Consider the following 15824-nt stretch of genomic DNA (forward strand, 5'->3'; position numbering starts at 1 on the left):
AAGATGATGCATCCATCGCGGCAGGCGTATGTGGAGGACGCCGAACCGAACCAAGGCATCGCCTTGGAGGATATCCCCGATGATCACGACTACGACCTTCACATGGGAGGGACCGGTGTCGCGCCCGAAAAAGCCTCTGCCATTCTAAACCAGTTCAATCGAAAGCGACTCGCCGCCACGATCGCTGTACCAACCGACGATGGACGAGTTCGCGCAAAGCTCAGAGAAATGGGGGAGCCCATGACTCTCTTTGGAGAGGGACCCGTCGACCGCCGAGATCGATTGCGCGAGCTTCTCACGATCCAGGCCGAGATGGATGGCTTGGAGAGTGGTGACATCACCATGGAGGACGCCGCAGACGAAGCGCAAGAGGAACAGGAGGAAGAATTCTATTCAAGAGGTGGCCCAGAGCTTCTCAAGGCCCGAATCAAGTTGGCCGAGTACTCTCTGCCCCGAGCAAAGAAGAGAGTCCAGTTCCAAAAAGCCGAGTCGACTATACCCCTGCGCACCCACGTCAAGTTTCGAAAACAGATCAAGGAAAGGTTGCAAGCTTTTGAGCTTCAGGGCAGTCAGACGGTTGGAGAACGACACGTCAGTATGACAAGGATATCACCAAACGGAGAGATGGTTGCTGTGGGCAACTGGGGCGGACAGGTCAAGTTGGTTGAGATACCAACTTTGAAAGAAAAGATGACCTTCCGTGGTCATACCAACAAAATCAGCGGCCTATCTTGGTTCCCGGGTGCGACCCTTCCAGAAAACAACATTTCTCCCGACACAGTCAACCTGGCATCAGGCGGTGCTGAGGGCCTCGTTCACCTCTGGTCACTGAACCAGGACACGCCCCTGTCAACTCTTCAGGGCCATTCGCAGCGAGTTTGTCGCATCGAGTTCCATCCTTCCGGACGTTATCTAGCTTCCGCATCTGAGGATACTTCGTGGAGGCTTTGGGACGTGGAGACTACGGCCGAGGTCCTCCTGCAGGAGGGTCACTCGAGGGGTGTTTATGCTGTCAGTTTCAACACGGATGGATCGCTACTGGCAAGCGCCGGTCTGGACAGCATTGGGAGAATCTGGGATCTGCGAACCGGGCGCACGATCATGATTCTGGATGGTCACCTCGATGGTCACATCAAACCTATTCACGCTCTAGACTGGAGCTCCGACGGGCACCGGGTTTTGACAGGATCCGCTGATGGCTGGATCAAGTGCTGGGACGTCCGAAAGGTGCAGCGGACTGGCGGAATTGGTGCGCACACCAGCGCTGTGTCTGATATGCGCTGGTACAAGGGCCTTGATGATCCGTTGGACGGAATACCCCCTGGTGTTGATGACAAGGGTGCTCAGCTCCCCAAAAAGTCAAGCACATTCTTTGTTTCGAGTGGTTTCGACAAAAATGTCAAAATCTTCTCGGCTGATGACTGGACATTGGTGCAGACGCTCAGCGGACATACGGGACCGGTTGCCAGTGTAGATTACAGCAGGGACGGCAAATGGATTGTTAGCGGTGGGCATGACCGCACGGTCAAGCTCTGGGGCCGCAACGATGGTGAGGGCATCTAATGAGGTGGGTGGATAGATCTGGGTAAAACGGACTGCGCTTTTGATACCCCAAAATTTTACTGCTTCTTTCGGTAGCAAACACCTGAGCTGCCTGATGATTGTTTTCCCAAGTGGTTGCATTGATGAGATTTATACTTCCGAAAAGGGAACATTTCATCCGAAGCAAATAGAAGAATTATCCAGATTGATTCACTTTATCGTTCCCTCAATCAGTGGAGTTGCATTGAATCTTCCCTTTTGGTAGTGCCACACCCCCCACCGGATCATGTGACGCCACCCTGTGTGATTTAGGTAGTTTACTTCCATTAGTTTGCCGTGCCCCTGCCGCCAACCTCGTCGCCAAAGTCAGGTTTCTTTGACTTCTATACCTCGACACTTTTTTCTGTTGATCACCATCTTCGCCTCTACTCTCAGAACAGTCGAGACTTCTCTACGAACCAACATCGTCGCTCTTTCCTGAGCATCGCGAATCCAAGCTCTCCACTACAGCCATGGCGAGCATCGATCGCTACCGACCTCCCAGAGAAGGCTATCAGCCTCCGAGCCTGCCCGCAAATCCTCGACCTGAGCGCGATTCCAGATCACGATCTCCCCGACGACGCGATGCGGTCCCCCCGGCAGTTCCTACTCCTCCCCGGCACTCGACACGAACATCTCCTCCGAGACCCCAGCGGCGCCGGAGCCAGGCGTCGCCGGCGCAGTCTGGCGCACAAACACCAAGAGCCGGGCCTAACCAATGGTCTTTCACCCCGAACGAGGTGCGAAGCACACCCAGCATCATCGAGGGCATCGCGCCGGCCGAGGAGAGAATGCGCAGAGCCAAGGGTGTCAACTTTATCTACCAAGCTGGAGTCATGCTTGACCTACCTCAGATAACACTCTGGGTGGCTGGCGTCTTCTTCCATCGCTTCTACATGCGCTGCCATATGCTCCCAGAGAAGGGCGGCATACATCACTACGTAAGTCATTTCAACCCTCAGCCTCCCGGTGTCACAGACACCACGACAATGTGCCCCTCGATATTTCATGCAGTTCACCGTAACACGTCATTGACACTTCTCCACCAGAACATTGCTGCCACAGCTCTCTTCTTGGCAAACAAGGTCGAGGAGAACTGTCGGAAGACAAAGGACATCATCATCGCGGTTGCCAAGGTCGCGCAGAAGAACACCAAGCTCATCATCGACGAGCAGAGCAAGGAGTACTGGCGATGGCGAGACAGCATCCTGACGTACGAGGAGGTCATGCTGGAACAGCTGACATTCGACCTGATGATCGACAACCCTTACCAGCACTTGTTCAAGCTTCTGGGCAAGCTCGAGATTGTACACAACAAGCATCTGCGACAAGCGGCCTGGGCGTTTTGCAATGATGCCTGCTTGACGGCCATCCCACTCTTGATCGAGGCCCGAGACGTCGCTATCAGTGCAATCTTCTTCGCTAGCGTGCACACGAACCAGCAGATCGATGATATCGACGGCGAACCCTGGTGGAAGCACTTGAAGGGCGACGAGGATCGGTGCTCCAAGGCTATTGAGGTGATGCGTGAGTTTTACACGGAGAATCCGCTTAGAAAGCAGAACCCGTCGCTGCCATCCCCAGCCTTTCACCTTGAGAACACCCGACGACGAGGCGATACCCTCCTGAGCCAGCCCGACACACTATCGTCGACAACAGGCACCCCGATGGAGGGCGACCGGGCGAGTCGAAGCCCTGGGGCCGCTTCCAGAGTCAATGGCGTCAGCAAGGATGGCCGAGAAGGAGGATCGCAGTCCAAGTCGGATGAGAACGACTATGCACAACGGTCACCTCTAAAACGGAGAGAGCCCGACGATGGCGAACCCAAGAACGAACGGGCAGAGAAGCGAGCCAGGCACTCGGAGGACGAAGAGGGCGAGCTGGTCGAGGAGTGAGGCGAGGCACTGGCTTTGTATTAGTATGAGACCAAGAGGCGTTCCGGTCTTTTCCAGTTTAGTTGCAAATCTGTGTCTATTTGAGGGGGGATAATCGGTATTTCGCAAGGCATCGTCTGAAGGGTATGGACAGTTCGGCACAAGGCAGGGCGCTCCCAGGGTTTGGCGTTTGGATGCAGTTGGTAGACGCACCAGCGACGCAGGTATTTTCTGATGATCATTCAAGGCACCATAGATGAAATTGCTAAAAGACGGTTCTAAGAGCCGCGAATATGAACGTTTTACGATCTATGTTGGTATTCCCGTTGTTTCGGCGTATGAACATGTGACACATGTTTGCCGAGTGAGCATCATGCCTTTTTGACCTCCACTCTTGCTTGTTTGACGCAGTCGGTGAAGCTATCGTGCCCATTACCCACCTCAACTTGTGGTGTTTCAACAACACCTGCGTTCATGACCCGAGACATGGCTCAATCATGCAGAACTCGTTGATTGTCTCGACAACTCGTTCCTAAATATTCGCAATCCAAAACGGGAGATCATCATGCTTTCTACCGGCATGAACGCAACCTTGATGCATGTATTACCCTCTCTCCTCCGAACCCATTCACATGTTTGCAAATCAAACCCTCAAAATGGCGGTGATTCCAATGCCAATCTCCCACCAGTCCTTTCTAGTCACCCAAACCCACTTGACAGCGGGTCACTGTCACCTTCCAGCCTCACCGCAATCTCAAAAAGCAGAGCCTCAGGCCGCACAGCCAAAATTCTGCCAATCAGCCCTCCCTCACCGCCCACCAACCACCAGCTATATAATCTCGCTTTCCCTCTCACAATTTTACCTTCTTTTTCTTTTCTCCTTAGCTCTCTTTGCCTTTTGGCTTAGATCAAGTGTAGTATCTGTTCTTTTCAGTTTAATCTCTGAAAGGTCTCCAAGGAGACCAATCGTGATTATTCCTATTTTTGGCAGCAGGGCGGCTTCCTCTGTGCTTGCACATGATCCCGCCCACAGTGTCCCTGGTATTACACTGCCTCCAGGTGACGCGAATTTTCAACACTTGTTTGAGCTCGGTTTTCATTGCTTTCTCAGGCTTGCCTGGGTGGTGAAGAAGACTTGTAGATGTAGAGAAGCCTGCTGCCTTCATCTTACGCCCACTGCCTACCTACGGTGCGTGGTCATCAAATGGGTTCTGAAGACGACGTGGTTGGACTTGATCGCATTGCCTTAACAGATTTCTATTCGAACTCTCCAACCAGTAACGTTTCGGCATAGATTTCATCAACGTCTTACGCCATAGAAGACAGAACTTCGTAGTCAAAAGCCGCCATCGACGTGATGGCCGTCTCTAGGGTAGCCCACCCATCATTGACTTCTCGCAGAGAATCCCTTCCACCAAGTCTTGCTCTACTGTCCAGCCGTATCATGATCTCTCGTAGTACTTCTTTTCTTGAGCTTTGCCCGTGTTTATCGACTTTCCGTTGAGTGCAGTCTGCTCGCTTCCTGGTGAATGTGCAGGGCGGCGTGTCTGCTTGCTCTCGATTCTCTTCGTTCGTTGAGGCCTGATCTGGAAGCAATGATGTGTACCTTTCCTAAACAAAACCAGCCCGTCACGAGGAACTGCAGTGAATCATGGAAGCCGTCACTTAAGTGCTGTGCCAAACTACCCTCCAACACTACAAGTAAACACTCGTTGCCTCGCGTGCGTCTTTGCCATCATACAGGAAGCTTTGTCCTGCGGTGTCGCGCAAATGGTGCCTAAAGTGGGCTAGCGCCGACCTCTCAGAAGCTCCTCCAAAAAGTCCGTCTCGGCAGCCCTCTGTGAATATCGAAACAGCTTCATCCGACACTCAACCACGATCACCGCCGTGTCCTGCCGCCAATTTCATACGAGCGCATACATATAACTAAGCTTCCCTCCAGAAAGTGTCTATACCCCTACAAAGGCCCTCTGAAGGCATCCATCGCCCCGTCGACACCATGGCTACTCTCGGCGGATACCTCAACAGTAAATCACCACCATAGAGCCCCGAGGACCTGACTACAGCTGACACGTACTATAGAGAAGGTCTTGATCGTCACAGCCGACTCGAGAATCCTCGTCGGAACCCTCGCAGCCTGCGACAACACAACAAACTTGGTAGGTACCTTACCCCTCCTCTACTGCGGCCTCCGCTTACCGATCCCTCCCAGGTCCTGAACAATGCGATAGAGCGCATTATCCGAACACCCGACGACCCGGAACCCTCAGCCCAAGTACCCCTGGGCCTATACCTCGTGCGTGGCGACAATGTCTGCTCCATCGGCCTCGTGGACGAGGCGCTCGACGATAGCATCAACTGGACAGAAGTCAAGGGCTCAGCGATCGGAGGCATAAAACACATCTAGAGCATCACCGTCAACAAAGAAGAGGGGCCATACACACACTGCATTATTATTCCCACGTGTTTATTTTCTAGGGTACGGCATCTATGGCGGGAAGACTGGAGTCACCTGTCGTGAAATTGGCAGGATCTGGCGTTCGAGTACAAGGAGTTTAGACAATTCATTCTGGCCTTGGAGACGGCCACTTCGATTTATATACTTGGGTTCATCGACTATATAGAGCCGGCACATGACCAGAGAGTACCGGGCCACCCTATCCAAAGATCCTCTGCATCAGCACCTCCTTGAAGATATCGTGGCCGGGAGAGTCAATCACACGGTTGACGCGGTTGCCCCTGCGCACGCTCAACCAGAAATTGTCGTCACCTGGAACCTGGTCGAGGGTCTGAATATGAGGGTCTTCGTCTGGGTTCGCCGAGAGGGCCACAGCAGCCTCGGCCGGCTTCACCCTGAGCCTGCGGTCAACGACATGCATTCCGCGTGTCCACTGACCGCTGGTCTCGACACGGATATCCTCCAGCTTCTCAGGCGTCTTCCACTTGGGGTCATCCCGGGTCAACATGTACCAGACAGTCAAGGGATCATGCAAAGAAAGGCCAGGCTCATTCTCATCTCCCTCCATGTCTTCGATCTTTTGGAATGCACCAGTGACAAAATGGGACACCCACTGGGCAAGGGGGCTTCCAGCATCGATGTGGGCCTTGACATTTTCTGCGAAATAGTTCTTGTGAATGAGATGAGGAGTCGTGATGTCAAGTGGGCAGAGCGTTAGCTTGAGCTGTCGAGAGAGCTTGGCCGGGTAAGGTGGCAGTGTCGAGAGCTCCTGGGGCACCGCTGGCATCGTGAAGCGTGGGTTGAACGACGTCAAGGCGTATACCCGGGCGGCTGCCACAGCATCGGCGTAGCAGTTAAACTCGGCAACAGGAGTTACATTACCTTCGCACTCCACGGCTCCACCCATGACCACAACCTCCTTCACACGGAGGAATGTCTCAGGGTCCTCTGCAGCTGCCATGGCCACATTGGTCAGAGGCCCAACAGCCAGGATTGAGATGGTGTCAACGGGGTTCTCCTTGAGCAGACGAAGAATCTCCTTGTGGGCTGGAGCCTTGGAGGGGGTGAAGAAGGGAGAGTAGTCTTGAGCACCCGCTGCACCCTCCTTGAAGAGCTCCCTCCAAGTCTCCGCAGGAGAGAGGTCAGGATGAGCCTCATGAACGTTATGCAAGCCATCGGCGCCGTCTAAGCCAACCCTGTTAGTGTGATCGAGCAGAGCCAGCAAGGATCAGTTGGAGCTCACGGAAGTAGTCTGCCATAAGCTCCTCGTCACAGAGAGCGTGCTCCGGACCGACAGCGACAATAGGCTTGCTCGCCTTCATGGCTTCATAGCCTTCAGTTTTGCCAGTGGACTTTCTCCACTCGAGTTCCTTTCCAAGAACATGGAAGAGAGACACGACGTTTCGAAGGCAGCTACATCGTATTAGTCGGACACTGTGGGTATCAACTCAAGCTGTGGGATCACCTTTGAAGGGGGACATTGCCGTATGTGACGGATACCATGAGAACCTCAAGCTCTTCAGGACTGGCACTTAGAGCTAGAAGCAGAGCCAGGATGTCATCGACACCTTGAGCTTGTCAGAGGACGACACTGGAAAGAGAGGAGTTGTATCCATACCTGGGTCCGTATCGATAATAATCTTTTGCTTAGGAGCCATTCTGATAGTTGTGAGACTGAGTGATTTCTAGAATTGGGCAAAAAGTTTAGTGTTGTAGGTAATAACGGTCCTCAGAGTCAGGCGAGAGAGTAAAAGCAAGGCGGAGAGATATGCGCAAATTCCAAAAGGGAAGGAGCGGTGGGATCGAATAAGAATGTCCAACAGAGCCAAGAAAACTAAACCAAAAAGATAAGGAAAGCTACTTGAAGCTAAGGTAATGGTTGATAGAGATGAAGCAACTTGATTCACGGCTTCAGGTTGTTTTGCTCGCGGCTTTACATGGAGCTTGCCTGGGGTTTCCCCTCCTTGTCAGTTTTGGGCAGGTGGGGTGACAACTGCTGAGATAAGCCTGGAGGGTCCAGTTCTCAGTTTCGTGAGACATGTCGATCTCTGGCTGTAGAACTAGTTTTGTCTGCTACGTGATGTGAGGTTAGGAGCGACGTTCTGAGGAAGCTCTACACGAGCACCTGTCATCCCGTCAGCAACCCGAGAGGTCATACAGTTCCAAGGCGTCACGGAGCTTGGTCTTGGCTCCAAGAGGGAGCTCACGAGGGCATCCAATCGGGTGCCGCAGAAGCTTGCGAATTGTTCGCTGAGTTCGACCACCTCATGCGCACGTGACCGCCCCATCGTCATTTGGTTTTACTGGAGGGCTCGCTGAATCTCCCGCTAGAGCATGTGCTGTAGCGCCATAGCCAGGGTGCCGGAAATGCCCCAAAATTCCATTCCCCGGGAGTCTTCTTCCCTGGCAAGCCTCCCCTGAGCGCCCCTGGCTTCGTATTGTGCCATCGTGAAGAAAGTCCACCTGTCCATTTGCTCCAGTTGCTCAAAAAGCAGTCGAGGTCTCAACGGCAGGAGGCGGAATTACCTCGTTCTCCTCTCATCATCACCATAACCTTTTCCTCACCAAACCCTACTTGATCCAACACTCATTTGCCCCACGACTCAGCTTCATCTGAACATCAACTATTGAAAGCCTCGCAGTGAAATTGCCTGCGCCTGTCCTCAATCAAACCGACACGTGTACCACTTCACCCATCTTTGGCTGTCGAGGTACCTCTCCTTGCGACAGTCCCCACTCGATATTCCCAACTGTGAAGGCCCCTAAGAAGCCCCCGCCGCTGCGCTACCTTCAGAGCGAACTGCCCGTCACATCCCCTGCAGCTCGGGGCCATTTCAGTCAATCCCGCGACCCTTCCTCGCCTCAGGTTGCGCAGAAACGACTGGCTGGCTGACTTCAAGCCACCTGGTGTCTTCTTCTCGTTTTGCGCCAAGCTCTTGACTTGTTCTCTCGACCGACTTCCGACACATCTCCCCCTTTCTCCTTCTTCTTCATCGTCGACTCTCTTCTCTTCCTTTTCATCCGTCATCTCCCACGCTGTCGACGCTTACCCTGCGTGGGCATCCGATCTGCTGTTGAAGACAATCTGGCCTCATGATTGCGACAGCTTAGCGGTCCCTCTACCTCTAGGTGCAACTCCAATTCGCGCCTGCGCATAGGCTCTTGTCCTTGCTCCCCAATCTTCAACCATCAACCTCTGCATCAGTCTTTGGTCTTTCTTCTTGGTCGTTGACCAATTCGCTTGTCACTCTCACGCTCCTGCGTCCCGTCCTTCCCGCTCATCCCCTAAACCCCAAGCTCAAGCTCGAACTCGACTTCGATCCCTCCCTCGTCCGAAGCTCGAGTCAAACCCGAATCGCCAACAATCACATCTCTACCCATCTCCAATTTACAATGTCTGACGATATGAGCATGCTCTACACAATTGCCGGCTATATTGCCATCTTTGGCGTCGGCTATGTGGCCTATCATTACTCCTCGCAGAAGCACCAGGCCAAGGTCGCTCCTGTGAGACCGGCCAAGAGCCAGCAGGCTGAGCCTCGCAAGGAGGATAGGAAGAAGAAGCAGCGCATGGAAACCTTTGCTTCGGAGGCTCAGGAAGCCTCCAAGAAGGCATCCAAGGCCAAGGAAGAGGTTAAAGCACCCGAAACAACCGCCTGGCTAAGCAATTCCAACGACAAGGATGAAGCCGATAACCGCGAATTCGCCAGACAGCTCGCCAAGGCTAAGGAGGGCACCAAGCTTGCGACCAAGGCGGACTCTGGCAAGCAGCGAGAGAAGTCTGTCAAGCAGTCCCGCGCCAACAAGATGGCTGGTGCGACTGAGGACAAGGAATCGGCGCCTTCTTCCACCACCGGTGCCGACGCCGATGACGACCAGTCTCCCGTCACCTCGCCCGAGGTTGGTCCCGCCGTTGCTGTTGCTGGCGACGTCTCCGACATGCTCGAGGCCGCCTCGGCCCGCCCCAGCATTCTGCGTCTGACCGATACCGAGGAGAAGAAGTCGAACAAGAAGGCTCCCAAGGCCGCCGCCCCTGTTGAGACCAAGAAGCAGCGTCAGAACCGCAAGAAGGCCGAGGCCGCCAAGGCTGCCCGTGAGGAGGCTGAGAAGCAGCGCAAGGTCCTCGAGGAGAAGCAGCGCCGTACCGCTCGCGTTGCTGAGGGACGTGCTGCCAAGGATGGTTCTCAGTTCATGGCTGCTCAAGCTGCCAAGTCTGTCTGGAAGGAGGGTGCTCCCAAGGCCCCCGAAGCTCCCAAGACGAACGGTTTCCACCAGCCTCTTGACACCTATGAAGAAGCCCCTGCCAAGGCCGTCAACGCTCCCAAGCCTGCTGGTAACAACTGGACCGAGTCCCTCCCCTCGGAGGAGGAGCAGATTGAGATGCTCAAGGAGAATGACGACGAGTGGAGCACCGTCAAGACCAAGTCGAAGAAGGCTTCCAAGAAGGCGCCTTCGGTTGAATCCAGCGACGAGCCCTCTGCCCGCCCTGCTGCTCAGCCCCAGCAGCCCATTGGCAACAAGGCTGCCAAGCCTACCCAGTCCTTTGGATCGTTCTCGGCCCTCACCAACAAGAACGACGTTGCCGATGAGGAGGAAGAGGAGGAGGAGTGGGATGTTTGAAGATGACAAACACACACCCTCTAACGGCACCCTCGCCCAATTCTGTACACAACGTGTCTCGGGACACGTTTATTTCTCTTTCCCTTTCACTGTTTTCTAGTTGGCAACTTTCCTTTCTTCAGTTTTTTCCCCCTTCCTGCGAAAAATTGGATCCTCAGACGATGTCCCAGACAGACATTGTCAGGACCATGGTCGGGTGCGGTAGCACAAGCGTTTGTGGTTGGGAGTTCAGGTTTCATGGTCGAGATTTATTCTATCGAAGCGAGACACCCCGTCGAAGATAACGAATCCGATGGAATACATCACGGACACAGTTCACATCTACGGTCTAAAAGCGAGAGGCACATGCCAGCCGTGGGATCGAGGGAAGCCTACGGTCGAGATATAGGCTGAAAGGGGGGATACGAGGAAGCTGGGTCATGCATGTATGTATTGGTAGCTCATAAGCACGCGACAATGATCGCCTCGAGGAAGAGAACAAAATGAGTGATAATTAGCTGCGAATCAAGTATTGAAATGATGACCTGTGTTGTCTGAGTGGTGTGTAGTAAAGGCTGGGCTTGGTTTGGACTCGAAAGACCAACTGCCTACCTCGGCCCCTACTTGGAGCTGGCGGTCAAGGCAAGGATAGGTTTGTGTACACGTTTTGGAGACAGGGCACGGGCAAGGGCAAGGGCTCGCAAGGGGTGTATTACTGTAATTGTGTAGGTAGCAATGGCTGGAGGAGGCCAAGGTTGGATAGAGGCATCTGTGGCGTGAGGAATGCAGAAGCCACGGCGTTTCTGGAGGGGTTTCTGAGGCTTACACGAACTGAGGAGGCGGTTAATAGGTACAGAGTGCAGGGCGGGTTAGGGAAGTTGCGGTATGATGAGATGGATGACGGGAGAGTCATGGATTCATCATGGGTGCCCAGGGAGGTCAATTGGGGGTGGCATGCAACAACCCCAGAAGCGAGGAAACGATTGGATCTTGGCGAAAGCCGATATCGATTTGCCAGTTGTCTCGTCTCGTCAAAAGTTGCTGTGGTTTGATAACCTGCCGAGAGTTTATGGGTGAGATCCATAGCTCGAACTCCATCATGACGCCCCGGCTTAACCGTCTGGCTCACATGCATGAGACTACATGTAGTCAAGAGTGGCGGGAGGGAAAAAGAGCTCAGATGCAGACTAACTTTCATGATGAACGTGAAGCGGCGCTGGAGCCTCTCGAAAAGAGGAGGCCCTTGCATGGTGGTGGTGGAGCGAATAGGATGAGGTGATGCGGGCTCATGTATGCATGCCATGCTCTGGCGATGCGACGGAGACGAGGAGGAGGGTTGGGAAGACACGCACACGTCGGCTGGGCAGCTTGGCCGCGCCAAGCCGGATGATGAGGGAACGAGTTGGACCGAAAGAGGGAGTGGATTGGTGTGTTCCCGGAGCTGGTATCCAATAGGCGTAAAGCAGACACGGCACCGAAGGCCGAGCCGGGGATTACGGGATGCGGGACGCCGGTGGGCGGGATGGGTTAACTATGGATCGCGGGTGACGAAAGGCAAGAGGCAAACCGGAATGAACGGTATCGCAAAAAAGTATGAGATCGGTAAAGCCGGGGAGGGGGGGGCACTACTGTATTACGGAGACAAAGATCTGATGTTGAAATATTTTAGATGCAAGCGAGAAAGGGAAAGAAAAGGAGACAATTGGGATGCGCGGTGAAGAGCCAAAGACGTCACCAAGCGGGATGGAGGCTGGAAGAGGCGGCGGCCCAGAGTTTGGTGCCTCCTCGTGTTTGGACAAGCCCGACTACCTAACAAAACATAAACTTTTTTTCTTTTTCGATAAACACATGGCGAGGATTTACGAAGAGGTTTGTAAGGGTATGAATCCATGTTCATGCGTACGATATATTCAATGCAACGTTGAGGTTGGGTGCGCAATGACAATTTCTTTTTGTTGTGTTGCATCTTTTGAAAGCTGAGACTTGGATGAGACGGCCAGTGATGGACAATGACGGTGATTATCGAGTTGATGGTCTGATTCGGGCCTGTAAGACATTAGTCTGGCCCTAGGAGGGAAGATGTAGGTATCTAAATATAATATATCAAACATCAATGATAGCAGACACAAATAATTGTCTATTGCAAGCCCAACAATATCATCAATTGCTTGACTTATTCCAACGTGCTCCCTCCAGATGACGCGTGTTTCCTGACCCTCATGAGGGTTTGCAAGAGTCTCAGAAGGTCTAGGCCACCCACGGCACCCGACCCCACCCAGAAACCAAGACGACGGCGGGGGGGTTACAGTAGCTGGACGCTAGGTACCTGGGTTATTGGTGGACTGGTGCCCTTGTTGGAAGGTCCCTGGCGTCCATGCTTCCCCCCTCCCCTCCCCCGTCAGAGGATGGAAGGAGGATCCATGGGGTCATGGATCCATTATGCAGACGAGAGTTGATGATACGCCTCAGCCATTTCTCTTTCGGTGGGATCCTCTTCGTCGGGGCTTGCGTGTCTTGAGTCGATTGAGTTTGACATACCACCGTAGCATTGCAGATAAATGAATTGACTGCGTCGTCGTCTTCTTGTCATCCCATGCGTCGTCTACCGACTATTGCAACACCGTCTCCCAGGTACGGTCGGGCCCTCGCCCTGGATGCGCTGCATCGTGGATTAGCCTGCAGATAGGTCTAGGCCTGTCGAAGCCAACCTCTCGAGTGCTACAGTAGCGCCCTGCAACTCCAACTGCACAGCGGCAGCAAAGGCAACAACAGCTCGCCCAGCCTGCGCTATTTGTCTTGACTGACACCGACCGACGGATTGTCTGCCTGTGTGATTCGCGTCGCCGCAGCAGCGCATCGCATCGCATCACAGAAGCGGCACCATTTCATCACCGCCACCTCCTCCGCTCGCTCCAGCTCCATTCGGGAACGGAGCTACGCTACGTATATAACGACGGGTCATACCCTTGTCCGCATCCCGACACCGACGACCACCAAATCTCCCATGATTGCCCATCAATTGCGGCCGACTACGCAGCACCGAATCAATCGATTCCAAGCCTAGCCAGACCATCAGCTCTACCCTGACCGTTCGGTGCTCAGTGCCACCAAAAAGCCCCCCCCCCCCCCCCATCCTCCGTCCCGTTTTTCCCTGGCTCTCACTCGGCTAGTGCCCGCCGCACCTGGCTGTGAAACGTCGCCGCCCCTTTATTACCGCCCAGGAACGGTACGAGACACGTTCATCAGTTATTGCACTGCGCTACCATCTGCTGCTGGGTCTCTCCAATCTCCCCACACGAGGAAAGACGGGCCTACGCAGTGATACAGCATTCCGAACCGAGGACGAAAGGGGTATACCAAGACCGAAAAATTGAAGGGAAAACGGCAGCTTTTCTATTCAATCCTTACGGACTGGACTGAACCCTCCTCCTTCGATTACTCCTCCTTCGGTTTCAGCCCATCCTTCGTTTATCCCCATTGTGGACCGTTCTGGCCACTGCTGGCGTTGGCCCAAACTCCCACTTTGAACTTGCAGAGACGCCACGCCTCGTCCACCGAAACAAGGCCATTTCATTTACACTCATCAATCCCCGTTTTCCGCCTCTTTCACCTACTCCTCCGGGTTCCCTCAGTCTGCCTGCCTGCCTGCCTACGTTAGGTGGTTTCCACAGCTGCGCATACCCCAGTCCGCACCACGACAATCAATCTGCGCTCTGCTGGTCTGGGCCCCTTTCTCATTCCATAACTCTCTCTCATGTTTGCGTGCCTTGTGGTGTAAAGACGGCTCATCCTTTCTTTTTCCCGTCTACTTCGTGCCGTTTCAATTATTACAAGACCCAAGTCAAACAACTCATTTATGCCGGGTGCCGCCCGATAAAAGGCGACGACCGACGACCACCATGTCTCTCCCCGTCGCAATCCAATCCGCCGTCTTCTACATCCTCGCCTGTACACCATGCGCCAAGGTACGGCATGAACAAAAAACCCGCAAGCAGGCCAAGAAGGAGCGCCAGGAAAAGGCGAGACAAGAGGTCGAGGGGTCGCAACCGACAGCCTACCAGCATCCTGAACCGTTCAACACCAACCCGTACTGGCAGGAGGAGATTAGCATGGGACCCAGCTTACCCAAGAAGTCGGCCAGCAAGAACTCGAGCCAGCGCGGTCTCACCAGCTCCGGAGGCGACAGCAGCGTTGTGAGCATATCCGAACAGACGAATCCTGTATTAAGCCGGACACATGTGGGCGCCAGCACGTCGGTCATCGCAGAGGATGATGAGTTGTCAGACGACTGGAACCGAAGGCGAGGTTACCAACGCGAGGATGAGGAGCTATGGGGACAATGGTCAGGCCAAAAGTTGATGGATGCTATTTCCAAGGCGCGCGACTCTGCTGGAAGGTTGATCGAGTCCACACTCGGTCTCGAGAAGGAGGTGACGGAGCAGCAACGACACGATTTTTACTTCCCCAAGAACCCTCCCATCAACGAGTACCACCCACCCGTCGTCAGCAGCAAGATCCCGTCGCGTAACGCCCACCAATGGATGTTGCAGCCACCACCCCCGGCCAAGATCATGGAGGGCAAGGTTCCCGTGAGCCGCGCAGGCAGCTCAGGAAGCAAGTCAAGCGGCAGGACTCTGATCGGTGAAGATGTTCAGCTTGGTCGCCTGGTCCAGGAGAAGCTTGTTATGGAGAAGCTCAAGCGGGAGAACACCAACCCCACCGAAACCGAACTCATCGAATCCCTCTTCCTCACTCGAACGAATCGATCCCTCAGCATCCACCGCACACGAAGCCTCTCCTTCGATGCATCCGACGACTCTATGGACAACGGATTCGCAAAGAGGCGGTCACGACTACGACCCGTCATCGCTCCACCCGGACTCGATTCTTCGGACGATTCAGACTCTGACGCCCCGATTCCCTTTTCGCAAAGCGCCATGAGCTTGGGCACACGCCGCGCGCCTTCGTCCGCTGGCCACGCCGCCCAACGGCCAAAGCTTGAGACCATCATGAGCACGAGAAACAACAGTCGCCTATCCTCGAAGCGATCCAAGCGACAGAGGTCGACTCGATCAAAGAGGCTCTCGGGAGCCGCGTCCCCCGTCGGTGACGACAGCGACTAGACATGACTAGTAGCCTGCAACTGAATCAACCCTCCAAGCCATGGTTCTAAAGCCATGACAACCCCCCACACGACTTTCTTCAACACCGTCTCTCCCTGCTGGGCAATGATCCCTGGCATTCCCTCCCCCTCAGACACAATGTCTCACATTACTCCGTCTCCTTTCTTCCTCACCCCCCTCTGATTTTCT

General features: G+C 54.1%; 5 protein-coding genes across 5 annotated transcripts; 4 read left to right on the plus strand and 1 right to left on the minus strand.

Moving 5' to 3' along the window:
* Positions 1-3: 3 nt before the first annotated feature.
* NECHADRAFT_90152 (uncharacterized protein) lies at positions 4-1563 on the plus strand (the record flags this gene model as incomplete). The annotated part of the gene is made up of 1 exon (XM_003053564.1): positions 4-1563. The coding sequence occupies one exon, from the start codon at positions 4-6 to the stop codon at positions 1561-1563; it is 1560 nt and encodes a 519-aa protein (XP_003053610.1).
* Positions 1564-2054: 491 nt separating this feature from the next.
* NECHADRAFT_74930 (uncharacterized protein) lies at positions 2055-3476 on the plus strand (the record flags this gene model as incomplete). The annotated part of the gene is made up of 2 exons (XM_003053565.1): positions 2055-2522; positions 2631-3476. The coding sequence occupies 2 exons, from the start codon at positions 2055-2057 to the stop codon at positions 3474-3476; spliced, it is 1314 nt and encodes a 437-aa protein (XP_003053611.1).
* A 2528-nt stretch (positions 3477-6004) lies between these two features.
* On the minus strand, positions 6005-7571 carry NECHADRAFT_98830 (uncharacterized protein; the record flags this gene model as incomplete). Its single annotated transcript, XM_003054279.1, has 4 exons — positions 6005-7098; positions 7157-7326; positions 7379-7451; positions 7532-7571. 4 exons carry the CDS (start codon positions 7569-7571, stop codon positions 6113-6115), a joined length of 1269 nt encoding a protein of 422 aa, XP_003054325.1. The 3' UTR covers positions 6005-6112.
* Positions 7572-9306: 1735 nt separating this feature from the next.
* NECHADRAFT_74932 (uncharacterized protein) lies at positions 9307-10533 on the plus strand (the record flags this gene model as incomplete). The annotated part of the gene is made up of 1 exon (XM_003053566.1): positions 9307-10533. The coding sequence occupies one exon, from the start codon at positions 9307-9309 to the stop codon at positions 10531-10533; it is 1227 nt and encodes a 408-aa protein (XP_003053612.1).
* A 3878-nt stretch (positions 10534-14411) lies between these two features.
* On the plus strand, positions 14412-15635 carry NECHADRAFT_74933 (uncharacterized protein; the record flags this gene model as incomplete). The annotated part of the gene is made up of 1 exon (XM_003053567.1): positions 14412-15635. The coding sequence occupies one exon, from the start codon at positions 14412-14414 to the stop codon at positions 15633-15635; it is 1224 nt and encodes a 407-aa protein (XP_003053613.1).
* Between the last annotated feature and the right edge of the window lie 189 nt (positions 15636-15824).

The sequence above is a fragment of the Fusarium vanettenii genome (genome assembly GCF_000151355.1).
Source record: "Fusarium vanettenii 77-13-4 chromosome 1 genomic scaffold NECHAsca_1_chr1_3_0, whole genome shotgun sequence".
Lineage (NCBI taxonomy): Eukaryota > Fungi > Ascomycota > Sordariomycetes > Hypocreales > Nectriaceae > Fusarium > Fusarium vanettenii.